Source organism: Lynx canadensis, chromosome B2 (assembly GCF_007474595.2).
Source record: "Lynx canadensis isolate LIC74 chromosome B2, mLynCan4.pri.v2, whole genome shotgun sequence".
In the NCBI taxonomy this organism is placed as follows: domain Eukaryota; kingdom Metazoa; phylum Chordata; class Mammalia; order Carnivora; family Felidae; genus Lynx; species Lynx canadensis.
Window position 1 is genome coordinate 68,292,443 of NC_044307.1, and position 26,038 is coordinate 68,318,480.

A 26,038-nucleotide genomic window follows, 5' to 3' on the forward strand; every position below is an offset into this window, starting at 1 on the left:
CTGTTTCCGATTCTGTGTCTCCCTCTCTCTCTGCCCCTCCCCCGTTCATGCTCTGTCTCTCTCTGTCCCAAAAATAAATAAAAAATTTGAAAAAAAAAAAAAAAATTTAGAATTGTTCCTCATCAGATTCATAACACACCCAACTTTTGCTGTTTTTTATTCACTTCCAGGAAAATTCAACCACAGCAAAAAGAGAAAGAACAAAATATTGTCTGAAATTGTCAAAATATTGACAAAATATTGTCTGATATTATCAAAATATTGTCTGTCATTTTGTCTGATCCAACATTTACTCTTGCTCTACCACTGGTTTTTAGAACCTGTGAATTATTTCAATAGCGCTAGTGTCTTTTTTAATGCTTAAGCTAGGTATTCCACATCATGAATTTTTTTTTTTATGGTTGTCCTAAGAGACAATTAATTCTTCACATTTTGTGAACATTCTAGGCATCTATCATCTGGAAAATTTATCCACTGTCTGCAGAAGATACCTCAAAAAATCTCTACAGAAGATACCTCAAAAAATGCTCTTATCAAAAAAAAAAGGGTAAAATAATGGGTAGTTCAATTGTTGCACTTTAAACTGGAATCATTTCAGAAAATACAATTCTTCCATTCAAAACTGATTATCTTTCATATTGATGATTGGAGATTTACTTACAATGAAAGATATAGAAATTATGTGAGTCTAGGATGGTTCCAGGGTTGCACGTGGAGGCAATTTTTTTCAACTGGATGTGGATATTGGGATAAGACTATTTATGATCTTATTTGTTTATTCATTAGATAAGGATACAACTAGTTGGTGTTTTCACTTTTCTGTTAATTTTTAATATTTTTTTGTTTCAGAACAATTTTTTTTATTAATTTTTATTAGTTTTACTCATCTGTCACTCAGATTCCATTTAGGTTTGCATAGAGGACTTAATCACAGCATGAGCAGAAAAGGTCTCAGCATCCATCTAAGTGACTCTGATCGCACCACCATACTTTGCATCGCAAGTACCAAATTTTATTATAAAGTCAAGAGAAATTAAAACTTCAGATCCAAGTGAATTACTTGTAATATTTTAAATTCCAGAGGTAAAGTCTCATTCTCTAGCCTTTTAACTGTTAGCTTAATAAAATTCCCACAAGTTGAGAAAAAGTTATTGCTTCAAATGCTAATTTGTGATACATCAGAATATTTTGCCATCAGAAGTATAACCATGGGCAAATATGTAACTTAACTGTGTGTCAAAAAAAGATAACAATACAAGATAAAACCCTTTTCTAATTGAAAATGCCTTTACAGTTCAGAAACATTTTCAGAAAACAAAATTCCTAGCAACAGTTTTTAAAATCTTCACACATACACACTCTAGTTTGCTTAATCGTTAATCAAAAGCTCCGAAGGATATGTGATACTTTCACAATCATTCAAGCTAGGACAAGCCTACCATAGCATTTCTTTTACTTACAAAAATCAAACTAATTTTACATAAAATATAATTTAATTTATAATATCTACAAATATGATTGCTAATTCCACAAAGTATACCTTAAAACCTTCCAAAGGTACCTAGGGGGAAGAAGTCAAATTAATTTTTCTATTCCAGGGACTCATTGTGGACTCACCTCTATGGGCTTATAACCTGGATACAACCTGTCAACCAGAGAAATGAGCCAACAGTGTTGTTTGCATGGTTTTTAGGTATTCATGTGACACTGGGAAGCATTCTTTCTTTAATCTCAGTAGAGTTACATGATATATGATTTCTACATTCAGAAACTAGTATGTCAATTCTTCATTTACCTTTAAAGTTATCTTTTTAAACACCTTATTGAAAACATATCCACGTTAGCAAAGTCTTTTTTTAAAAACCTGTGTTATTAGGTTTTCAAGTAGACTTTAGATGCACATTTTTCCATAAACCTAAATTCGACAGCAGCTCTGACACTGAGATTTGAGTAAAGCACATTGTGCTTTTATCTTTAAAGAATATATTCTGCAACCTATATGCAGTTATGAAAAAATATCTAAATCCTACCTATCAAGAAAAAAAATGTTATCTATCATGAGATTTCTCTTACCATTTTTTTAAAAGATGCAGATATTACCTAGGTCATTTTTTATTTTTCGGGCTTTCATTTGGGCAGACTGTGAGAAATATCTTGATATCACAGTCCTTAATATAAGTCTTGTATATATAAGCAAATAATGAAAACAGAAATATAATTGAACTGTCAGTCAAAGCAATTCCCATAACGCTTACTGGTTAAACTTACATATCTCCTTTTATTAATTTGTTCCGTATGAAATTCAATTCATCCAGGGGTTTTGGCACAGAACACTAGAAAGAGCAACTTTTAAAACTGGCTCTAGGTATTTAAAATTAAACTCTTAAATCAGCGTTATTACTGTGGAGCCATGATCAGACACAGTATTGTACAGCAATAATAAAATCTCTTCTAGAATCTCCTGCTTCTATTTTATGTTTTGAATTTACCCCAGGAAATATATAGAGTGTTGTACTTTCTTTTCCTTCAGAAAAATAACAAATTGATAAAGGAAAATACTTATAGGTTTCCATTTTGAATGCACCAGTACCAATACTTTGAATAACTGACAGTGTATTCTACAGGTATATGTGCCATAGACTACGAAAAAGGAAACACTTTAGGAAAAAAATCACATTACAGAGTATATTATAAAAATAAATTACATAGCATGTGCCCATGGACCTGAAAGCTTTACAAAAGGCAGAGAAATTTATTTTGACACAAAGAGTGAATTGCTCTTGCTACCTATTTTCATATTATCAGCAATGCCATTTTCAGCTTTTACATTATATCTTCAAAAAAAAAAAATCACTGGAAGTAGAAAATTATTCCCAGTAGTGATCAGTAGCACAGAGGACCTTAGTGATGATGAAGGGCTGTAGAAATACTATTCATTCAACAGGGATTCAGAGGAAGTACACACACCCAGTATGTGCTTGGTTTACCATTTCATCTGGAGTTCATTCGTAACTGGTGAATGACGATGCTTTCTATAAAGAGAAGAAAGACAGTATTTTCAATTAAACTGAAAACTCAGTAGTTTATGTGGGATCAACACTACATTATCTCACTTAAAGACTAGATGTTAAACAACAAAACAAACAAAAACAGATACATGAGCCCAATAGCTTCTCCTGCAGTTCTTTACTAGTCTTGGGTAATTTCTTTATATTGACATATGTGCTTTACCTCCAAAATTCTCAAAGCCTTTTAGAAACTATGTCTAATATTCTAATAATATTAGGTTGATTTTACCCCCAGGAAAGAACTGAACACAAAGATATTAATTACTGCATATAAGCCCCATGCTGGGAAGCCAGACTATTTTCCAGAAATAACTATACTTCTCTAGCCATACGTTTTCTTCTTTTTTTTTTTGTAATGTTTACTTATTTTTGAGAGGAAAAGAGACAGAGTGTGAGTGGGGGAGGGGCAGAGAGAGAGAGGGAAACACAGAATCTGAAGCAGTCTCCAGACTCTGAGCTGTAAGGACAGAACCCTACACGGGACTCGAACTCATGAACTGCAAGATCATGAGCTAAAGTTGGACTCTCCACGAACTGAGCCACCCAGGCACCCCCATACTCTTTCTAATCTGAGCAATATTCACATATTTTTTACTTCTTTTTTTATGTGTGTGGATTTGAGTTTTAATAAGGAAATAGTCATCTACTCCTAAGAAGTCACTAAACACAGACAACTCACATTTGTCTTGGACTAGTTCTTTTTGCAAAGTTATGTATATGCTTTTAAATCTAGATTCATTCTTATAAGGGTAAAAAAAAAAATAGCTTGAGATAGTACCAGCCATGTTATGGATGTGTGAGCCGAAGTCAGACGCTCAACCAACTGAGCCACCCAGGTGCCCCCAACGATTGCTTATTAGGCACTACTATGTGTCCATCGCTGTGCTAAGCATGGAACTATATAAGTGATCAAAATGAGAGAGAGTCCTGCCATTTGCTGAGATTATAAAGAACAGAGCAAAGAAATAACTAAGCTTCAAATGGTTCCTTCACCTGAAATATGTAATACCTCCCTGTCAGCATACGGCAGTGTGGTAAGGGTAGAAACTAATGTCAGGGTTAGTCAATGACAAGGACATTTTCATCTATTATTTTCACTTTAATATCAAATAATTAATATTTACATTTTATTTTTACTTAAGTAGTTAACATCTAAGTAAACATTAATTAAAGCACATTATATCATAGACATATAGATTTGTGCTAATTATATACAGTGGAGGATCCTTTGTCAAAAAGTTTAATTTGATTTTATTAACTTGACTTCATGCTGACCACTAGATGGAGATATTCCCATTCCTTCCCTCAACCTTTCGATTGGAATTTGGGATAAAACAGATGGGAAAGCAAAGTAGAACGAAATCGATAAAAGTTTTATATATTTAATAATATTTAGCAATGAAGGCTTTGTAATGCTTTTAAGACCCACATATGATTTTTCACAATGAGAAACCCTTAAAAATCATCTCATTTTTCTCATTGGAAAATTGCTCTATCTCTAAATTTTTTCAATGCCTAAAAATATATTGAAATCTTCATCCAAAAACTAAAAGCACTAGTTAAAATACTATACAGTCAAAAATCAGGATCTAAGGTTCAAATTCTATTTCTCACTCAACACTTTTTCCTTTTTAAAATTTCTGTAGAAGTTTTCAAAGAGTGAAAAGACAGATCTCAAGTCTCCCTAAAAGAATTAAAGTATCTGGCCCATTTTCCTCCCTTAGGAAAGCATGGAGAACTTAAATTTAAAAGAGTGAAATCCAGAATTGTTATTATCCTAGATGTGATTTAGAACGGGCATGTCTTTGTTTCCTCACCACAAAATGAGGGTATTAGAGATCGTCACTAAAGTCCTTTGCAGAGTAAACATTTTGTGTTACTAGAATACCTTCTCTCACCTTGAGTGTGCAAACCTCAAAATTCCTAGAGTTGCCTTAATCTTAACATCTTGCAATCCTCATCATAATAATAGCTTTGCAGAATTAGAATTTTCAGAATTCGGAATTTTCAGTAATTGGTGAAAATACATATGGCAAAAGGGTCCATACATAGAAGAAACAATGTCTTGGTTGGACCATTACATTTTATTATTACATTTAAATTAGCAAACTAACAATCCCGCATGATATATATACTAACGCTATTAATCAGTCTGCTTTCTAAAACGACTATCTTAAAAATACTTGACAATGCTAAGTAACAGTTTATTTTATTCTACTTTAATAATAAAAGAGGATATTTTATTTTTTATATACATAAGCTTTATTTAAAGGAATACAATCAAGCCCAAGTTATTTTGTTTTATACACATGAAAACATAGTTCATCTTGTTTCTAGAGATAGTGAAAAAATATCTATATAATAGAAGCTCTATGAATTGAAATGTACTAAACATATTTATTAAATCTACATCTGCTTATTATCTGTTTTCCCCAAGTCTGTAAACTGACTCAGAAAATAATCACCCTGCCACTACAGCAAATTGTGAAAGATAAAAACATGTTACTTCTCTCTCTCTCTCTCTCTCTGTCTGCCTCTCCCATGTTCTCTCTCTCTCTCAAAATAAATAAATAAACTTTAAAAAGAAATGTTGCTTTAAGCCAGTAGATTTTGAGGTGACTCATTACACAGCAAAACTATCTGGTGCATACAGAGTCCTTGGTTGTCAGCAAAAAAAAAAAAAAAAAAAAAAAAAAAAATGCTTTAGGGATGATGCCATTATTTATGGGTTTGTTTTTTTTTTTTTTTAAAGGGCAGAGTTTCAAGTCTTTCCTTGGCTTTTTGTATGGTTCAGTACAATAAAATAATGATATAAATTTTATTGAAGTTACAAAGTCAGTGAGCAAATCTTATTCCATTTCCTGCTTGTCTTCATTTCATCTCAGAATTAGACCCAAATACAGGTCATTTGGGGCCTCTGAAGTAACCTGAGTAAAATCAGGTATAATTCTTCAATAAGGTTTCTCTTTTTACAGACAACATTTTTCTGACATTAGTAATTTGTAGAGAATATAATAGACAGGTTGAGACCAAAGGCCATAGTTAATTTCTACTTCTATCGCAAACTCAAAATAGCAAAGTACTTAAATTTAGGGCCTTCAGATGTGCCAACAGTTAATAACATCATTTCCTTTTTCCTAATTGGAAGAAGGAGAAAACTGTAAATCTTAATCAGCGTACACATATGGGGACATTGGATTTTTATGTATTTTTGACATTAACAGTTTACCAAAAGCCCTTACAGACACTTTCCTCTGTATGTTTCTTTCAAGTGTTATCTTGATGTGTTCTCAGGTAACACATTAATACATTATTTGTAATTATGATATTACTGTGAAAAGATGTTTCACAATAACATGAATTCATAACATGAACATACCAGCTATTAGATGATGTCCATGGAAAGGAAGTTCAACATATTATCAATTCCTAATTACACTTGATCTTACTCTTCATGCTCCTTGGGTGGTAATCCCAAACTACTGGCCAGCCAAATGACTTGAGATCCAAAGTTGTATATGCAAGATGGGATTTGGGGAGAAGTTTGGGGGAGACTCTCTCTTGAGTGCTAGAGTGTGGCAACATGGCAAAAAATTGCAAGTTTGATTCTTCCCAGGAGAGCTCCTTGGCTGTGGAGTAGGAAAGATGTATTCCCTGGAAAGTCAATGTCTTCCTCCCAAGCAGTACATATGTTTATACTCTGCCAAACTCTCTGCAAGGGGACACTTGAGCTCTGAATTTTAAAAGTCTATTCTAGTAAATGAGACAAGATCGCTTTAATAGATAGCCTCTAAGTTCACACACTAAAGACTAAGATAGAAGTTCAATTTATAGCAGGACTTTCTCTCTGCAAAGGAGGGCTGCTTTATCCACAGGAAACTGCACACCAAATTACTACAGAAAACATTTCCTCTTGGATTTTGCTTCAGTTTGGCTGGCTTATGACCTGTTTCCCTTGTTTCATGGCTCCCTACTCCCTGTGGGCTCTGCCTAAAGGGCAATGCACAGGCTTAGGGCTGTGCTGTTCTTCCTCTCCACTAGGACCCAACACCAGCTTTAACATGCTGTCTGCAGAGTGATTTATTCACCTAAAAAATGTCCTAGAGCTTTTAGATATTGTTTTCTAAAGTGCCTAGATATTGTTTTCTTTTAAGGTTCTCATTTTAATAAACTATTTCAGTATTCATTCCTGTTATTATCACATTCAGAAATTAATCAGAGTTCTGAGAAAACATCTGTTTTAAATAGGAAGTCCAATAAACTTCCTCTGTTGACTTGGACTTGTATTCCTTCTTTTCTTTTGGATTCAGCTCAGCTAATTAAAAATACTTCCGCTAATCAGTTCTGTCATTTGCTTGAGGAAACTTTTGAACCAGATGAAATACACTCCCTTGGGGTTTCTCAACCATCTAATAGTTTATTTGCTTCCTTCCAAAACATTTCCCACTCCATCATCAGCCCAAACCATCCCCTTACCTCTCCAGGTTGCAGAGTTACCAATATCAGTTATGACTGGTAACTTCTTTTTTAGGCAACTTAATCCTTATCTCTCACATAGTTTACTATTTCTAGATACAAGTAAATTGGAACTAATTATCTCACATATAACATTAACTATAAGTCAAAGTTCAATGGTGGAAAATAGTTAAGCATTTGAGTTAAGATTGCTTATGTTCTACCTTTTTGGACACAAATGCTAAATGCCTAGGTTGATCTCAGTCTATGGCTGGTCACAGAATAGCATAGAAAATAATAGTATATGTGAAAGTTGGGAATGGCCTGTGCTTTTTAGATAAAAACAACAATATTTATCAAAGTACTGTTATGGAAACTTTGACACATATAGCTTCTACATAGCTATCTCAATATCTCAAAATCCTTTGGCAATATTATTTTGGCCTAGTGAGTGTGGATGTTTTAGTCTATATATGAAAACATACTTCGCTCACCTGAGGTTGTTTCTCATATGAAATAATGAATAATGCACGGAAAACCTGGCACCATCACTAATAAGATGGTTGGACGCCTCTAAACCTTGGAGTTTTTTTGTTTTGTTCTTGGTTTCGATTTTGTTTCCATCTTTAATCATAGAGATAATTATCTTCTTGACCTCTAAAGTCTGGTTCCACTATTACCAGCACTTGATTTTGCAATTCTATCATACATATGTAACATTAGCACAAGTAGAAAGGCCAAAACTACATTTACCAGATAAGAAATTATTTATTAGTTCTTAGGAAAAGTGCTATGGTAGAATGTTTTAAGTTTCTTGCTAAATAGTGAAGCCTATCCTTTGACTATAAGGAGGAATGCCAGAATCATAAATGGTTATAGCTAAATGTTAAACCATAAGCTAAAGTAAGGCAATTTGCCAAAGGTCACACAACCTTACTCTGATCTCCAGGTTTTCAGGTCTATATCAGGTATCTAGTCCATTGTTCAGCAATCCACTTTCTCTGGGTGTTCACCTTAATATCTATCCTAAATCTAAATCCTGCCTATTGGTAATGTTGTTTGGTCCTTTAAAACAAGAGCCTCTCCTGGCCTATTTTAGAAGGTCCTTCGTGAACCTGAAGAGTGTGACAAATCACCTGAAAATTTCTCTTCCCAAAAGTGTCTTTCATGTGCCTCTGGGAGAGTTCAAGAGGGTGAGGAAAGAGCAATTTGTAATCCATTCAAGTATCTGTCTATGTTAGAAAGCTCTCAGTGCTCCTAAGTTCTCCACATGTAGTATGATGGCTTCAGAGATGACAACTCCCCAGTCCAGGATCCCTGGCTGTTCTGCACCCATTATGGGCTTATCATGACTTTGAAGGGAAATAGACATAACTCACACTACCCAGAATGGCAGTACCTGAATTTCCTCTAATTTCACCATCTCTTTATGTCCATGTTCTCACGCATGATTTGTCAGGACCCTCCACATTCTCACAGGTTTGCGTTGCAGACAAAGGCAGGAAGCGAGAACACCTCTTTCTTCTGCAACTTCCAGCCATCCTTCAACTTCTGGTTTTCTTTCTCTACAGTAAAGTGCCAAGTTTTTTACGAAGTGGACAGGCTTTAAAACCCAGGTTAGATTCTGAAATAATGGCTTGTCTTTCTAGTAGAGGCAATGTTTTTAAAAGAAATTTTAAACAGAGATGGCCACAACCACCAGAAGGAAAAGTAGGGAGAAGGGACAAATTGAACAAGTCAAGGAAAGGTGGACTGGCCTGGTATACAAGCCATTCTGTCCAGCTGGGGAACAGGAGTCCAGGCAAGGGAAAGGGAAGGGGAGGGATGCTCAAAGATCAGGGAGGGATAGAGCCGGGTCGCAAAGAGCCTCAAGGGCCATATAGAGTTGTTGGCATTGTGTTCTTTAGGTAATGAGGAGCCTTTGGAGGGTTTTCAAATAGAGGAGTGATATGATAAACTTGAACTTTGGAAAACAAAATGAAAAATGAATCTGAGAGTTTTGAAGCTAGAGATTTTGAGACCAGTTAGGGGCACATTGGAGGAATCCAGATGAGAAGTAATTAAAACCTCAACTTAGGCAGTAGCAGGGGAAATGGAGATGTGAGTCCAGCTGATAGAAGTGATAGGGGATCAGACTGTGAGAGACTTGCTGAATGAGTCTACTTGATGGTTGTGGGAGAAGAAGACTAGAATGGCTACCAGGTTTCTTGTGTGGGTGACTGAGTGGATCAGGATATCCCTTCTGAAATGCAGAATAGTAAGGAGAAGAAGACTTGGAAGAAGGATGGAGGAGGTGTTGAGAATTGCTTTTTTTTTTTTTTTTAAGGTTTAGTTATTTTTTTTTTTAATTTTTTTTTTTCAACGTTTATTTATTTTTGGGACAGAGAGAGACAGAGCATGAACGGGGGAGGGGCAGAGAGAGAGGGAGACACAGAATCGGAAACAGGCTCCAGGCTCTGAGCCATCAGCCCAGAGCCCGACGCGGGGCTCAAACTCACGGACCGCGAGATCGTGACCTGGCTGAAGTCGGACGCTTAACCGACTGCGCCACCCAGGCGCCCCAAGGTTTAGTTATTTTTGAGAGAGAGAGAGAGAGAGAGCTCAAGCAGGGGAGGAGCAGAAAAAGAGGGGGATAGAGGATCCATAGCAGGTTCCTCACTGAGAGCAGCAAGTCTGATGGGGGGCTTGAATTAATGAACCATGAGATCATGACCTGGACCGAAGATGGACACTCAACCGAATGAGCCACGCAGGTACCCCAAGAATTGTTTCCAAACAAATTAACTTGGAGATATATAGTACAATGTTGGATAAGCATTTGGAGATAGAGGATTGGTAGCCATCAACATATGGGTGATTAACTGAAGCCATGGGAGTGCATAAAATAACCAGAATGAGCATGTATTGTAGGAAATTGGGAGAGATAAGGAAAACAATGGCATTTAGATTGTATGCATAAAATAAGGAGCCAGAAAAAGAGACTGAGGTGGAGTGGTCAGAGAGATCAAAGGAAAACCAAAAGAGATTAGATGTCTTAGTCACCTGACCAGAACCCAAGGTTTATTTTTCTAGGAAAAAAACCAAAAAACAAAAAACAAAGAACAAAAAACTAACCTAGGAAGTTCTAGACCTACGCATATGAAGAGAAGCATAGACTAAATGCAAGGGAATAAAAATGTTTGCACACTTTACTGTGAGATTCTTCATCTCACCTTCCCTGATCTATTCCCAGAATACATGTAGCCTGCCCCAAGAAGGTTACCGAGGGATTTTTTTTCTTCAAAAACTACTGGAAGATGTACAGTTGACCCTTGATCAATACAAGTTTAAACTGTGCAGGTCCACTTCTATGTGTATTTTTGTTCATAAATACAGTACAATACTATAAATGTATTTAATCTTCCTTATGATTTTCTTAATATTTTCTTGTCTCTTATTGTAAGGATACGATATATAATACATGTAACATATGAAATATGTATTAATTGACTGGTTATGCAATTGGTAAGGCTTCCAGCCAACTGTAGGCTATTAGTAATTAAGTTTCTGGGGAGTCAAAAGTTACACTGCACTAGAGGTCAATGCCATTAACTCCTATATTTTTCAAGGATCAACCGTACTTCAATAGATAGATATGCAGATAGACGTGTAAGCAAAATGCTAAGAAAAAATGCAGGAAACAGGATTCAACTTAGGCAAAAGAACAATAGGACAATAGCATAACCTGGCCTAGAGCATGACCAATCCAAGGCTAAGTAGGGAAGCAGAGAGCTAAACTAGGAAACTAACGGGCTGAACTAGGAAAGCCCCAAGGCAAAATTAAGAAACTTATGTGTTTAAGTGTTTGGAAAAATCATTGATAGGTGTTTGGCAGGTCTATAGGAGCATTTTAAAAAAAGATAGATACATAGAAAACAAAGTAGATGAAAAATTAAAATAATTATCCTATTGATGGGTGAAAAGTGGCAAGAGAAAGGAAACACAAGCATAGTATACTATATGCCTCACCAGGGAACAATATTTATTTATTTATTTATTTATTTATTTATTTATTTATTTAAAGATTTAATTTTTAGGCAATCTCTACACCCAACATGGGGCTCGAACTCACAACCCTGAGATCAAGAGTCATGAGTTCTGCCAGTCAGTTGCCCCAACAGGGAACAGTGTTTAAATTTACACTGTAAACATATAAATACATAAACATATAAATGCTGACTGATAATTTATCAAAAAATTCGTGTTGTAATCATACTGGGAGGATGGGGAAAAAGGACAGAGGTGACATATGAGAGCATCCTCAACCATCAAAGCAATAATGGGAAGACAGAAAATAATGTCTACATTGACAAAGAATACAAGTATATTATTTAGAAATATGTAGATAAACACCAGAAAAACAGCTAAGAGTTAGAAATAATGTTTTCCAGGGAGTAAAACTGAGGGAAAAGGGGAGTGAGATAAGGAAGAATGGTTTTAATTCTCTTTTAGTGCTGGCTGATAGTTTAACCTTGTATATGAATTTCCTTTTTTTAAATGTTTATTTGTTTTTGAGAGAGAGAGAGAGAGAGAGTATGCACTCAAGTGAGTGGAGGAGGTGCAGAGAGAGAAGGAGAGGGAGAATCCCAAGCAGGCTCCTCTCTGTCAGCACAGAGCTGGAACCCATACACTGTGAGATCATGACTTGAGCCGAAATCAAGAGTCAGATGCTTAACCAACTGAGTAACCCAGGTGCCCCTGTATATGAATTATACTAATAAAATTTTTAAAAGAGGGACATCTGGGTGGCTCAGTCAGTTAAGCATCAGACTTCAGCTCAGGTCGTGATCTTACAGTTAGTGAGTTCAAGCCCCATGTTGGGCTCTCCACAGTCAGCACAGAGCCTGCTTTGATCTCTTGTCCCCCTCTCTTTCTGCTCCTCCCCAGCTCATTCTCTCTCTCTCTCTCTCTCTCTCTCAAAATAAATAAATAAACTTTTTAAAAAAATTTTAAAGGAGTTGGAGCACCTGGTGGCTCTGTCAGTTAAGTGTCCAATGCTTGATTTCAGCCCAGGTCATGATCTCACAGTTCATGAGTTCAAGCCCCACATCAGGCTCTGCGCTGACAGTGCAAAGCCTGCTTGGGATTCTCTCTCTCCCTCTCTCTCTGCCCTTCCCCTGCTCTCTCTCTCTCCTCTCTCTCTCTCTCTCTCTCTCTCTCTCTATCTCTCTCCCTGTTTCTCAAAATAAATTAATTAATTAAAAAAAAAGAGTTAAGGAATAAATGGAAATGTGGAGGTGGAGGCAGAAAAGGTTGAGTGTTTGGTCTGTGGCTTAACTGGGCAGAAAGGAGACAGGGCAGCAGCTATAGAGGACTCCATGGCTGAAGGAAGAATTGTGCTCCAATGGAAGAGTCCAGAGCATATTTATATCCTGTGCGGAAGTAGCAGGTAAAAAGGAGAAACTGAAACAGCAGAGGATGAGGACATAACCAACAATGAAACCCTAGAGGAGGTTGTGGAGGGGAAACCCTGAATTCCATCTGGGTTGGGGAAAATTTGGAATTGTGTGCTCCTGTTTACTGGGAAGCCCCCTCTGTGTCCATCCTTCTCTCTGCCCTCCAACCTCCCACATAAGCACAGTCTTCTTATCTAACATCCCTGGGTTTTTCTGATCAGGGAAGTCTCATGCTTTCCTCAGTGTTCTAAACCTATGAGGAAATGAGAAATTCAAATCTTTGTACATCTTATATTCTTGGATATGTTTTCATTTCCCTGCAACTATACTCTTCCCACATGACACATCAAAGCCATTCTTTCACTTCTTTCTTGAAGACATTCAAGTAAGAGATCTAATAAGACCTGCTGTTAATGAATACGCTAAAACCTCTGGAGTCTGGTTGCTATCCATTAACTTGCCCTCACTGAAAATGTAATAAAATTACCAGCAGAAACTGAATGAGTCTGTTTAAGCAAGTGACCTAGACAGAAAGGTCATTTTCAAGAAATGATAAATACCCTTAGGGCCATGTCCCATACAGGAACATGTCTTTAAAAAAAATTTTTTTAATGTTTATTTTTGAGAGAGAGAGAGAGAGAGAGAGAGAGAGAGAGACAGAGCACAAGCAGGGGAGGGTCAGAGAGAGGGAGACACAGAATCTGAAGCAGGTTCCAGGTTCTGCACTGTCAGCATAGAACCCGACACAGGGCTCGGACCCATGAACTGCAAGATCATGACCTGAGCCGAAGCCTGATGCCCAATGGATTGAACCACGCAGGCGCCCCAGGAACATTTCTTATACCATGCATGCTAAATGGCCACCATCATAGCGTGCTGAAATAGTCAACCCATAAAAACTATTCTCTGGAGGGGAAGACCAGTGCTTTCTGTGTAGCTGTGCAGATTGTGCCCTGCACAACCACAGGGGGAGCCATCACACTCCCCCCATCCCTAGGGTGGGACCTGCACAGCAGCTGTACACAGCAGCCTTGATGAGGCCCTGGAACAATACTGTGTTCCAGGACAGGGAAAAGACTCTAACCTTTTAATCCCATTCATTCTTATAAAAGCCCATCAAGTTGCACTGTAAAAACATTATCCTCACAAATGGAAGCTGGAATTGGAGTGCATTTAATCCTCTACTTCCTATTCTCAGTGGATTTCATTTCTAATATGTGGCTTAAAACAAAACTATCCTGGGGCGCCTGGGTGGTTCAGTCAGTTAAGCGTCCGACTTCAGCTCAGGTCAAGATCTCGCGGTCCGTATGTTCGAGCCCCGCGTCGGGCTCTGGGCTGATGGCTCAGAGCCTGGAGCCTGCTTCCGATTCTGTGTCTCCCTCTCTCTCTGCCCCTCCCCCATTCATGCTCTGTCTCTCTCTGTCTCAAAAAGAAATAAAACGTCAAAAAAAAATTAAAAAACAAAACAAAACAAAAAACAAAGCTATCCAATAAATGTAGAATTGGTTCTAAAATAGGGGCGCCTGGGTGACTCAGTTGGTTAAGCGTCTGACTTCAGCTCAGGTCATGGTCTCATGGTTTGTGAGTTCAAGCCCCATGTCAGGCTCCTGGAGCCTGCTTTGGATTCTGTGTCTCCCTGTCTCTCTCTCTCTCTCTCTCTCTCTGCCCCTCCTCTCTCTCTCTCAAAAATAAGTAAACATTAAAAAAATAAATAAATAAAATAAAATTACGAAGAAACACTGCCATGGCTGCTCTTTACCATTTCTTAAAAGTGAATGTGCTGTTCTGCCAAGTTTTCCTAGCAGTTGTACTTTGTAGATGACTCTATTCCAGCATCCAGATGTATAAACATCCTGTACATGCACTGCTAAGCCTTTCAGGGCACTCTCCCTGCAGATGGCAGGTATGGACTTCCAGGCAGGAATGAAATAAGCATGGTATGAGTGGGTAAAAGCAAAAAACAGCATCGGTGACAATAGATTATAATAAAAGTCATTGGAGAATGACAGGTAGAGTCAGAAGTAATATAATGTCTCAGTTTTCATTTTTGACACCATTTGTTCACAGTAACACTAAATACCCTAAATGCCAAAGAAGCATTTCAAAAGATTGAATATCCTTTTTTTCTTTCCTCAAAGGGGTGGTTGTGCACTTTATAAAAGGGAAAAATTTCCTTTTAAGAAAATACAAGTCAGTATTGGAAATGGAAAGATATCTTGTTTAAACTTGTTAAAAATTACATTAAAAAATTTTTTTGTTAATGTTTGTTTATTTCTGAGACAGAGAGAGACAGAGCATGAGTGGGGGAGGGGCAGAGAAAGAGGGAGACAAAGAATCTGAGGCAGGCTTTAGGCTCTGAACTATCAGCACAGAGCCCGACGCGGGACTCGAACTCACAAACCGCGAGTTCATGACCTGAGCCAAAGTCGGACGCTTAACCGACTGAGCCACCCAGGCGCCCCCCAAAAATCACATTTTTTAAAGTTTATTTATTTACTTTGAGAGAGAAAGAAGGCTTGAGTGTGCAAGCAGGAGAGGGGCAGAGAGAGAGAAGTAGAGAGAGAATCATCCCAAGCAAGCTCCACACTGTGCTGTCAGTGTGGAGGCCACCAGGGGCTGGGTCTCAGGAACCATGAGATCATAACCTGAGCAAATATCAAGAGTCAGACCTTTAACCAACTGAGCCACCCAGGTGCCCCTCAAAATCACATTTTATAAAATCATTTTTCTCAGTCTCTCTCCTGCTACCTTGAAATCCCATTATTATGGCATGTTAGCATGGTTACTCAACATCTTTTAATACATATGCTGAGAACTGATAAGCTACAGGCAATAAGATACCTGATTAAAAAGAATATGGGGGCACCTGGGTGGCTTAGTCAGTTACGCATCCGACTCTTGATTTTGGCTCTGGTCATGATCCAGGGTTGTGGGATCAAGCCCCATGTTGGGCTCTGTGCTGACAGTGTAGATTCTCTCTCTCTCCCTCTCTTTCTCTCTGCTCCTCTCCTGCTTGTGCTCTCTCTCTCTCAAAATAAATAAACATTAAAAAAAAATGTATGAATTCTGTGAGGCATCTACCACCATCATATACAATTCAAGTCCAAGTTCTGCAAGAGATAGGAAATTGGTATGGAAAGAACTCAAAGAACAGCCTCTTTATCATGAAGGATGATGATTTAATGATAAAAGCTAATCAAATATCTTTTTTAAAAAAATCTATCTTTCCCCAAATATCAACAGCAGGGACTATACAAATAATTTTGGAACCCTCACAATTCAGAAGTGGAAAAATAACAACCTGTAACTTTATAGTTATTGTATTTTTATAAAGTTCACTCAATTGGCTTAAAAATTTTGACAAAGGTGCTGCCTACATGAGACCTCAGATGCTAAGCTGCGGGTTATTAGCCTTGAGCTCATTTGTGGTTATTTGACCAGGAAGCACAATGTCCACTTTAATAACATGGTTAATCCTCTCACAAAGACACCTGGCATTTTGCATTCACACAGTTTCATGCTTATTAAAACATGCTTGAAATTAATGAAAATAATACAAATATAAGTAAAACTGACAGGAATAATAATTCATTTCATCACACCACACACACACACACACACACACACACACACACACCACAATCACGAACTGGTTCTGTATTTGCAAGTAAAGTCCACATTCAACTGAGGAAAATATTTGAATTCAATTAAGCTGTGCATGATGTCATTTTTTTTCTTGGCATTAGTGTATCACAATTACTTTCTTCTATTTTCTATCCATTACAACCTCTGTTGAGGTTGTAATGGATAGAAGGGCCATTTGGCAGCTCTATTCAAACTGCTCCACAATTTAAATCAATTGCACACTTGAATAGAGCATGAGTTTGACATTAGTGGTTCTAAAATTATCATCTCTAAAATTCTGGGAATGTTTTGGAGATGGCCAAAACCTCTTTAGTACACACAGACACACACAAATAAGTAAAACTCTGTTTTTAGGATTCCATATTTCATTTTCATTTTATTTCATATTCAAATTATTTCCTGAAATCATCCCAGAGGCTTTAGTTTTGCAAAACTTTAGAGGTCCGGGCCCTGTGAGAGCTAGGAGATGTTTTTTCCAGCACATGAAGCAAACTCGGGATCTGATAGAGGCAAATGACGATTGTTAAACTATTTCCTATTCCATAATAGAATTTCTGAAAAATCAATTATTGTGGAGATAGGCCTATTAAATCTGATTTACAATTAGGAAATATGGGATCTGTCTTTGGAGATGATGAGATCCAGCTCACATATCTTACTGACAAAGAGACTGAGGTTCAGATGGATTAACTGGTGGGTCCACTTTCTAGAGCAAAAATGGGACTAGAAGTCAGGCCCTGCCTCAGGCCCAGCATCCTCAACAAAGCACACAGCAAACTGTAGCTCTGCTGGTTAGTTCTTTTCTCTAGCATCAAAACAAATTTACAAAATAGGAAACACACATGGCTATTAGTCGATTATTTTATAAACAAGATATTTAAAACTTGTTAGTACATGTAGAGAGTTGGCACAAACAGACGAAGGTCCGTTTTCACGGCAGCAGTAGCATCTGCACAACATACCCCCTCAGCCACTGCCCTCAGCCCTTCCCCCCTCCAAGAGAGGTAGCGCTGCCGGCTGCCGATTTCTTCAGCTCTATTTTCATAGACTGAGTCTCAGCTCGAGGCTCGAATTTGGTCAGATTTCCTGCTCCTGGGGCTGCCACTACTGGCTTTCCTGCTTTCATACCTTTTGACATAGGAATGCGGGTGGGTGTAGGTCGCTGGGATGACCCGTCTTGTCCTGACTGTAAGAGAGAAAATATAGAGACACAGGGAGATACTGGTGAGTTTCTGCCTGGATTTGCCGTCAACCTGAGCATTAGCAAGACAGGAATGCCCACAGATGACACCTCCCCAGATAAAATGGTTAGAAACTTGGAGTCGGGATCTAATCCACTCTGATTGCCTCCCTTTTCCATGTCCTGAAACACCTACGCCAAACTTCCTTCTCTTCTCAAGCCTCTGACCCACTTCCTCTATCTACCCTTCCAGAAGTGACCTTAACTCCTATTTCACAGAGAAAATACAGCCATCTGGCATAAACTCAGGCAACTTTACTCCCACTGTCCCCCAAATTATCTGCACTTTCTTGGAGTGGATGAAGCAGCTCTCCCTCCACCTCTTAATGATGTTGGATTCTCATTTTCTTTAAAGATTTTTTTATTTTTTATTTATTTTTTTAATGTTTTATTTATTTTTAAGACAGACAGAGACAGAGCATGAGTGGGGATGGGGTAGAGAGAGAGGGAGACACAGAATCTGAAGCAGGCTCCAGGCTCCGAGCTGTCAGCACAGAGCCCGACACAGGGCTCGAACTCACAAACTGTGAGATCATGACCTGGGCTACAGTCAGACGCTCAACCAACTGAGCCCCCGGGTGCCCCTTATTTTTTTATTTGAGAGAGAGAGAGAGAGAGAGAGAGAGAGAGAGAGTATGTGAGCAGGGGAGGGGGCAGAGGGAAAGAGAGAGAAACTCAAGCAGGCTCCACGCTCAGCACAGAGCCCAACGTGGAGCTCAGTCCCATGACCCTGTGATCATGACCTGAGCCAAAACCAAGAGTCAGACGCTCAACAGACAGAGCCACCCAGGTGCCCCTCTTTTCATTTTTTACGGTTACTGCTGGCCATACCCTTCTTTTTGAAGTTCTTTTAAAACTCTCTTGCCTGTGATACCTTCTTCCTGGAGTCTCACACATTCACCTCTTGTCTGATGACTCCTATTCAATCTCTGGTTAGCTCCTTGTCATAGCTTGCCTTTCTTCTAAACGTGGGTGTCACCATGCTCCATTCTCAGCTCTCTTTTAATTTTTCACATTTACCCTGAGAATCACCTCATTTGTCACCCCATGTGTTGATGAGCTCCAGTCCCTTCAATGATCTTTTGGAATACACATCTATATTTCCCACTTGCCAGACATTTCCACTGTCTTGCAGGCATCTCAAATATAAATGCCCCAAACATGACTTATCTTGTCCCCAAAGAGTAGCCTTCCTATGTTTTTCATCCTATCTACCCATAGAGCCACACCAGAAACTTCAGAGCCACCCTCTATACTCAGTTTGTCACGAAATCTTCGATCCTATCTTTAAGATATCTCTGTCCTCATTTTCACTACCACAGTTCAAGCCTATACCGTCTCTAGCCTGAAAGATTGCAACAGTATCCCTGTCCTCAGCCTTTGTCCCTTCCAATTTATCTTTAAATTGTTTTATAGACATATGTTTCTAAAACATAAGTAATGTAGTTTTTTTTAATCATCAATACCCTTTCAATGGCTCCCTTTGTCTACTCTATGAGATCAAATGTCTATTTCATAATAAGCCACATACCTCTCTTCAGTATCTGACTCCAGTTTGCCTCTGTATTTTCTGTTCTTGCATTATGTCCCTACACCCAACTGCTGCAGTACAATGGGAATGGTCACCTTTCCTGGAACATGTCAGGCTTCTTCACAGAGCCACACTTTTGCACAGGCTGTTCTCTCTACATACTCTTTCCCTTTTCCTTCTTAAAAAATTTCTCCTTATCTGTGAAAACTTCCTCTTCCAGGAAGTCTTCTCTGGGTTCCTTTGTACATACCTTTATCATAGAACCACTAGGTAGGTTCCAATCCTGCCTTTCCCACTAAGCTAGGAACTTCTAAAGGTCCTCTTTGCAGTTGGGCACCAAACCCAGTGCCCAGAGTGTAGCTAAACACCCTATAAATGTTGAATAAATACATGCACAAATGAACTAGTCTCACTATTCTATTTCTAAGACAGGCGTCCCAAACTTTTTGTTATCCTTGATTTTATGGAATCTGACATATCTGAATTAAGTGGGCCATCCTTTAGGCCTATAAATCCTAAACAGTTGTTTTGAAATCTTGTTTGTATATGGGTTTAATCAGTAGCCAACAATGTTGCTAAAGAAAGTAAAGCTGGGGGCGCCTGGGTGGCGCAGTCGGTTAAGCGTCCGACTTCAGCCAGGTCACGATCTCGCGGTCCGTGAGTTCGAGCCCCGCATCGGGCTCTGGGCTGATGGCTCGGAGCCTGGAGCCTGTTTCCGATTCTGTGTCTCCCTCTCTCTCTGCCCCTCCCCCGTTCATGCTCTGTCTCTCTCTGTCCCAAAAATAAACGTTGAAAAAAAAAAAATTAAAAAAAAAAAAAAAAAAAAAAAAGAAAGTAAAGCTATTTTGATCTGACCCTTAAAATGGTACTAAGATGTTTCAGCAGAAAATCTGCTCTGAGCTACAACTTAAACCTCCACTATCTTTTTATAAAAATTATTAGAGAGAAGTGACCATGCACAAGCAAACTATGCTCTGTGTTACTTAAAAAGCAATATTATACTGAACCATTCAAGAAGTGTGAGCAATTCTGAATGCTATTTGGCTCCTATAGAGCCAGTAATGAAACCTTTACCAACAAAGCAATTAGTAATTCACACTTTGAAGTCTGTCTTGAATCTGTGTTGGTACACAGAAAATTAAAGTAAATTTAATTGAGGATATGGGACAATAAGCCACAGTTTCTATACTTAAATAATAAGCTTCCTGTCTTTCCTAAGAGTTTCTAATACATGGGACAGAATTTGTTCAGAATCTAGGAATAATAATTTCTAGTTTATTGGTTTAAATTAAAATCTAAACAGTACATGTTCTTCTATAATTTAATTTACTAATTTGTCCCAAGTAAATGAAGACAATCACTGGAAGTATTTCTAAAAACAGAATTTATTTTTAAGCTCTGGTTTTTATATCTGAGACATGCTTTTTCATAATCACTCATTTAGCCTTCTAGTTATTAAATAAATGTTTATCAATCATCTGCTCTCTGAAAGATACTATTAATAAAATATAGTGCTTAGACATATAAACCCATTTTTTTACTTTTAAAAAAGTTAATATTGAGAACTTTTAATCTTATTTTTGGAAAAAAATATGACTATGGCCATACATAACCACATATTGAATATTTTAGGTTATAGAAATATAACCCAGGAGGCAGTTTTAATTCTTCCTGCATATTGACCATTTCTCTCAGTCTCCATTTTTAAAAGTATTTTAAACAAAAAACTAAACTTTAAACCTGATTATTATCGTATGCTGACATTATAAAGAGGCCATATTTGCAAGAATTTGGGGGGTCTTCATACTTTACATAAAAAAAAGAAATTTTCCCTCAAAATGAGTTCAATTTATTAAAACATTAGGCCACTTTTTATTTTCATGTCTTGGTGTAGCTGGTCCTCTAGGAAACATCTGCTAGTGGGCTCAGGTAGAGCGAGAGGCATGTGCTTTTGTTGTACTTTGGGCACTGGGTGATTCTCACAAGTCACTTCTCCCTCCCTCAGCCTCCACTCTGGAGCCTCTTCTACTCACCACTGACTGGGTTCCTCGAGTAGATGAGGTTGTGACCGGTGTTATGGTGATAGTGCTCGTCACTTTGCTCGCACCAGGTCTCGATGAGAGATGGTTCCTAGGGGAGCGAAGGACGGTGCCTGTGGAAACCTCCTTTTCAGCTGTCACGTTGACAGGTCGGACAGTAATAACTGGACTTGCTCCTTCAGCTGAAGTCCCAGGGGATCGTTTAAACTGAGAACCTAAATGAATGTGAATTTTATTGTCTTCCGTGGTTATGATATTGGCATTGGAGTTATATTTCCGTAGTGGAGTTGGAAGAGTCTGTTTTTCTGGGGTGACTTTGAGGACAGTCCTTCCCATGGGCATTTCCTGGGATTCAGGAGAGACTCCAATCTCAGCTGGTGCTGCTGATGTAGACACTGTCATTATCTGAATGGGGGATGTGGGCCTGTCTGCAAACATACCTCTTCCACTTTCTGGGGTCTTCTCTCTAGAAAATGTAGTAATCGTGACCGGGGACATGGCTCGTTCTGTGCCAAGAGTAGCATCTCCACTTTTTGGTTTTTGAGACATGACATTTGGTGATGGAATAATGGTTATCCTTGGTTTCTGATTCCCTAAGGTAGGAATGACAGTGGTACTAGAAAAAAATTCTTCAGATGTTGGGCTTGTTATTTCCAAAGTTGCAGTACTATTCTCATGGTCTGGTGTCACTCGAATATGCAGAGGCTGGCCTTGCTTTGGTGAAAGGACCAGTTCTCCTGGGTGCCCTGGACTGGGATTTGCTCGAGGCCCTTTCTCCTGAGTGATTGGGGGCCCATTTTCCCTTTTTCTCATCCATGGAATCCAAGACTTTCTCATAGTGAGCTCATTTGCTGCTGGAGGATACCTATCTAGAACAGAGGATCGTTCCATAGGTTTTTTCAATCCTACCTGTCGAAGATTGCTCATGATGTGATTTTCTTCTTGAAAGGATTTCCGTATAAATACTGCTGGTGTTTCCTCCTCTGCCGCCTCACTGCTCACCGCGTCAGTCTGCACTCCAGTTGACGTCACAGGAATATCCACCATTCTTCTCCCATTCATACTGGGTCGAAGAGCTCGGCTATAACGCTTTGAAAGCTCCAACTCTTTGGTCAGATTGAGGACCTCCTGCCCCATGTTTTTGTTCTTATTTTCTTCTTCCATAAATCTTTGTTGAAGGACAGAATAATCCACTTGAAGTTGAGAAAGTTGATCTTCTTTGTTCATTAATTCATGGATCTTCTCTTTAAGAGCTTGTACTTCGGCTTTTAAGTCTCGACTTTTAGCTTCTTCTAACCGAAATCTGTGTCTCAGCTCTGCTTCCTGACTCACAGCCTCACCTTTCTCGATTGCTTTATTTTTGGCAATTTGGTGCTTTATCTCCTCCAGTTGTTGAGAGAGGAAATTAGCCTTGTCCTGCTCAGTTCTAAATTTCTGCTCTAACTGATCATACTCATCCTCTGTCTTCATCAGATCCCCCTCAACCACCTCCAATTGTTGGAGGCGTTTCTTCAGTCTCTCAATTTCAAGTGTTAGTTCCTTAATCTTGTTATCTTCTGGGCAGGTGAGCTCAGATCCTTTTCGAGACCTTCCTCTTGTTATTTCCCTTTCCACTTCCTCTATTCCATCAAGTCTCTTCTTTAATAAGTCAACACTGCAGCTCAATTCAGAGGATTTTTCTTCTTCGCTTTTCAGTTTACCTATTAACTCATCTCTTTCTTTTGTCAAATTGTACACCTTTTCCTCCATTTCAGATTTCAGTTTTAAAAGCTTCTTACTTTCTTCAATTAGTTTTTCAGTTACATCCATAACCTTTCCTTGTTCCACCTTAAAATTTTTATTGAGTCCATCCACTTTTCTCTCTTCTTGCTTTATTTTTTCCATCATATTTTTCCTTTCATCAACCAGCATCACAGTAAATGACTTCAACTTTGTAAGGTCATCTTTTAGACTTAATTCAGCCTTTTCCAATCGACTTTCAGAACATTCCAGTTCTTTAACTCGACTCTTGACCACCTCCAGCTCATTTAGCAGGTCTTTGGTTAAGTTCTTTTCTTTCTCCAGGTTTAGATGTAGCTGGGTACACTCAGATTTACTCTTGCTAAATGCTTCCTCCAATTTCTCCAGTTCAGCCATTCTCTTCTGTAACTTCTCGACTTCAAGTTTGAGTTCCCGACTGTGGTGTTCTTCCTCTTGCAGCTTCTTCCGCAATTCCCTGCACTGGGATTCAGTTTTAGTGATCTCCTCATCTTTACCCTCCATTTCTAACACGCGCTTCCGGAGATTTTCCACTTCAGCCATAAGGCTGGAGTTGCCACATTCCCCTTTGGCAATTTTATCTCTTAATTCCTGAAGTTCTTCCTCTGCCTTTTGAAGGTTTTTGTTGGTCTCTTCCAGTTCCTCAATTCTCTGAGTCAAGCCAACCAGCTTGAGTCTAAGTTGCCTGTTGTGAGACTCTTGATTAGCCAATTTAGCATTCATCTCTTCATGCTCTTGAGAAAACCTCGAAGCCTTGTGTTCAAAATCCACTTCCAACTTGAGCAGTTTCTGCCTGTCTTCTTTGGATTTGGAAGTAATGGCTTTGAGCTTTTCTTCTTCTTCCCTCAGTTTCTGAGTAAGATCCTGTACTTTCTGGCTTTGCAGGCCAAGTTGTTCAATATGCATTTGCCTTTCATCCACCAGCATGAGTGCAAAGGACTTGAGTTTCACAAGCTCATCTCTTAGTTTATTGAGTCGCTTAGCATTTTCCTTTTCTTTTCGGGCCTGGTAAGCCTTTTCTTGTTCAAGGAGCTTTTTCAACCTAGGAAACAAAATATATTAAGATATTATAGTTTGTTATTATATTATACATATGTCATATATATTTATTCTTATACATATTAAAAGATTCATCAGCAAAAAAAGTTTGTCTTAGATATTAAATAAAAAGTGAAATGCTATTACAATAAATACCTACCAACTGCTCCAATATCAAGGCTTTAACAGATAGTCATTAAGGATACTAATCCAAAGTCAGGTTATTTGTTCCCGTTGGGGAGGGGTAGTTACCAGAAGTGGGCATGAAAAGGACTCTTCAGGTACTGGTTTCTGTTTCATGACTTATGTGTTGGTTACACAGGATCGTTCAGCTTATGAAATTTCAGTAACCTGAACACTTATGAGTGCTTTTCTGCAAATGTATTATACTTCAATAACATAACCATTGAGTAACACTTAGGTTGTACAATAATAGTGGCTATTTAAATAGTGTTTTCTGTATTCTTTTTTTTTTTTTTTTAATTTTTTTTTTCAATGTTTATTTATTTTTGGGACAGAGAGAGACAGAGCATGAATGGGGGAGGGGCAGAGAGAGAGGGAGACACAGAATCGGAAACAGGCTCCAGGCTCCGAGCCATCAGCCCAGAGCCTGACGCGGGGCTCGAACTCACGGACCGCGAGATCGTGACCTGGCTGAAGTCGGACGCTTAACCGACTGCGCCACCCAGGCGCCCCAAAGCAAGACAAGCTTTCTGATAGAAAGCTGATCTACATAAACTAGTTAATGAAGAACTGGCACAGAATTTTGGCTCAGTTTCTGGATTTAAACAAAAATTTTAAATAGAGAACTAGGTTGGGAGGAAATCAATTACTATCAATATAAAAATGTGGCAGCTACAGGAATTATTATGTTTTACATGTATGAAATATATTTTCTCTATGGTGTTTATGTATAGCATTAAAAAAGTAGGAATATAAATACACCAGAATAACTATTTACTATCCTTGTGTTGATGAATCAATGTGCACCAATTTTTTTTTATGGAAGTATAGTTACAAAGTTACATTAGTTTCAGGTGCACAACATAGTGATTCAACAACTCTATACATTATGCTGTGCTCACCACAAATGTGGCTACCATCTGTCACAATACAACACTATTACAATATCATTGACTATATTCCCTATGCTGTACCTTTTATTCCCCTGACTGATTCATTCCATAACTGGAAGCCTGTATCTCCCACTCCCCTTCATAACTTGCACCAATTTTAATAGTTATTTTCAGTTATCCATAAAAATGGAATTAAAATAATCATACGGGAATGCAAGCTGGTACAGCCAATCTGAAAAAGAGTATGGAGGTTCCTCAAAAACTAAAAATAGAACTACCCTACAACCCAGCAATTGCACTACTAGGCATTTACCCATGGGATACAGGTGTGCTGTTTTGAAGGGACACATGCACCCCCATGTTTATAGCAGCATTATCAACAATAGCCAAAGTATGGAAAGAGCCCAAATGTCCATCAGTGGATGAATGGATAAAGAAGATGTGGTATATATATACAATGGAGTATTACTCGGCAACCAAAAAGAATGAAATCTTGTCATTTGCAACTACATGGATGGAACTGGAGGGTATTATGCTAAGTGAAATTAGTCAGTCAGAGAAAGACACAAATCATATGACTTCACTCATATGAGGACTTTAAGAGACAAAACAGATGAACATAAGGGAAGGGAAACAAAAATAATATAAAAACAGGGAGGGGGACAAAACAGAAGAGACTCACAAATATGGAGAAAAAACTGAGGGTTACTGGAGGGGTTGTGGGGGGGGGGATGGGCTAAATGGGTAAGGGGC

The 26,038-nt window shown here is 38.3% G+C and overlaps 1 protein-coding gene across 3 annotated transcripts in view; it reads right to left on the bottom strand.

Moving 5' to 3' along the window:
• Positions 1-375: 375 nt before the first annotated feature.
• FILIP1 (filamin A interacting protein 1) overlaps positions 376-26,038 on the bottom strand; it is a 187,536-nt gene continuing 161,873 nt past the window's right edge. The window contains exons 5-7 of one of the 3 annotated variants that reach the window (XM_030315859.1): positions 21,408-24,213; positions 17,732-17,789; positions 376-3,032 (exon numbers count right to left, since the gene is read on the bottom strand). In XM_030315859.1, the coding sequence (XP_030171719.1) occupies positions 2,992-3,032; positions 17,732-17,789; positions 21,408-24,213 (2,905 nt within the window). In that variant the 3' untranslated portion in view covers positions 376-2,991. Of the gene's footprint in view, positions 3,033-16,704; positions 17,790-21,407; positions 24,214-26,038 lie in introns of those variants that run through there. The other 2 variants (XM_030315858.1, XM_030315856.1) reach the window with 2 other exon arrangements.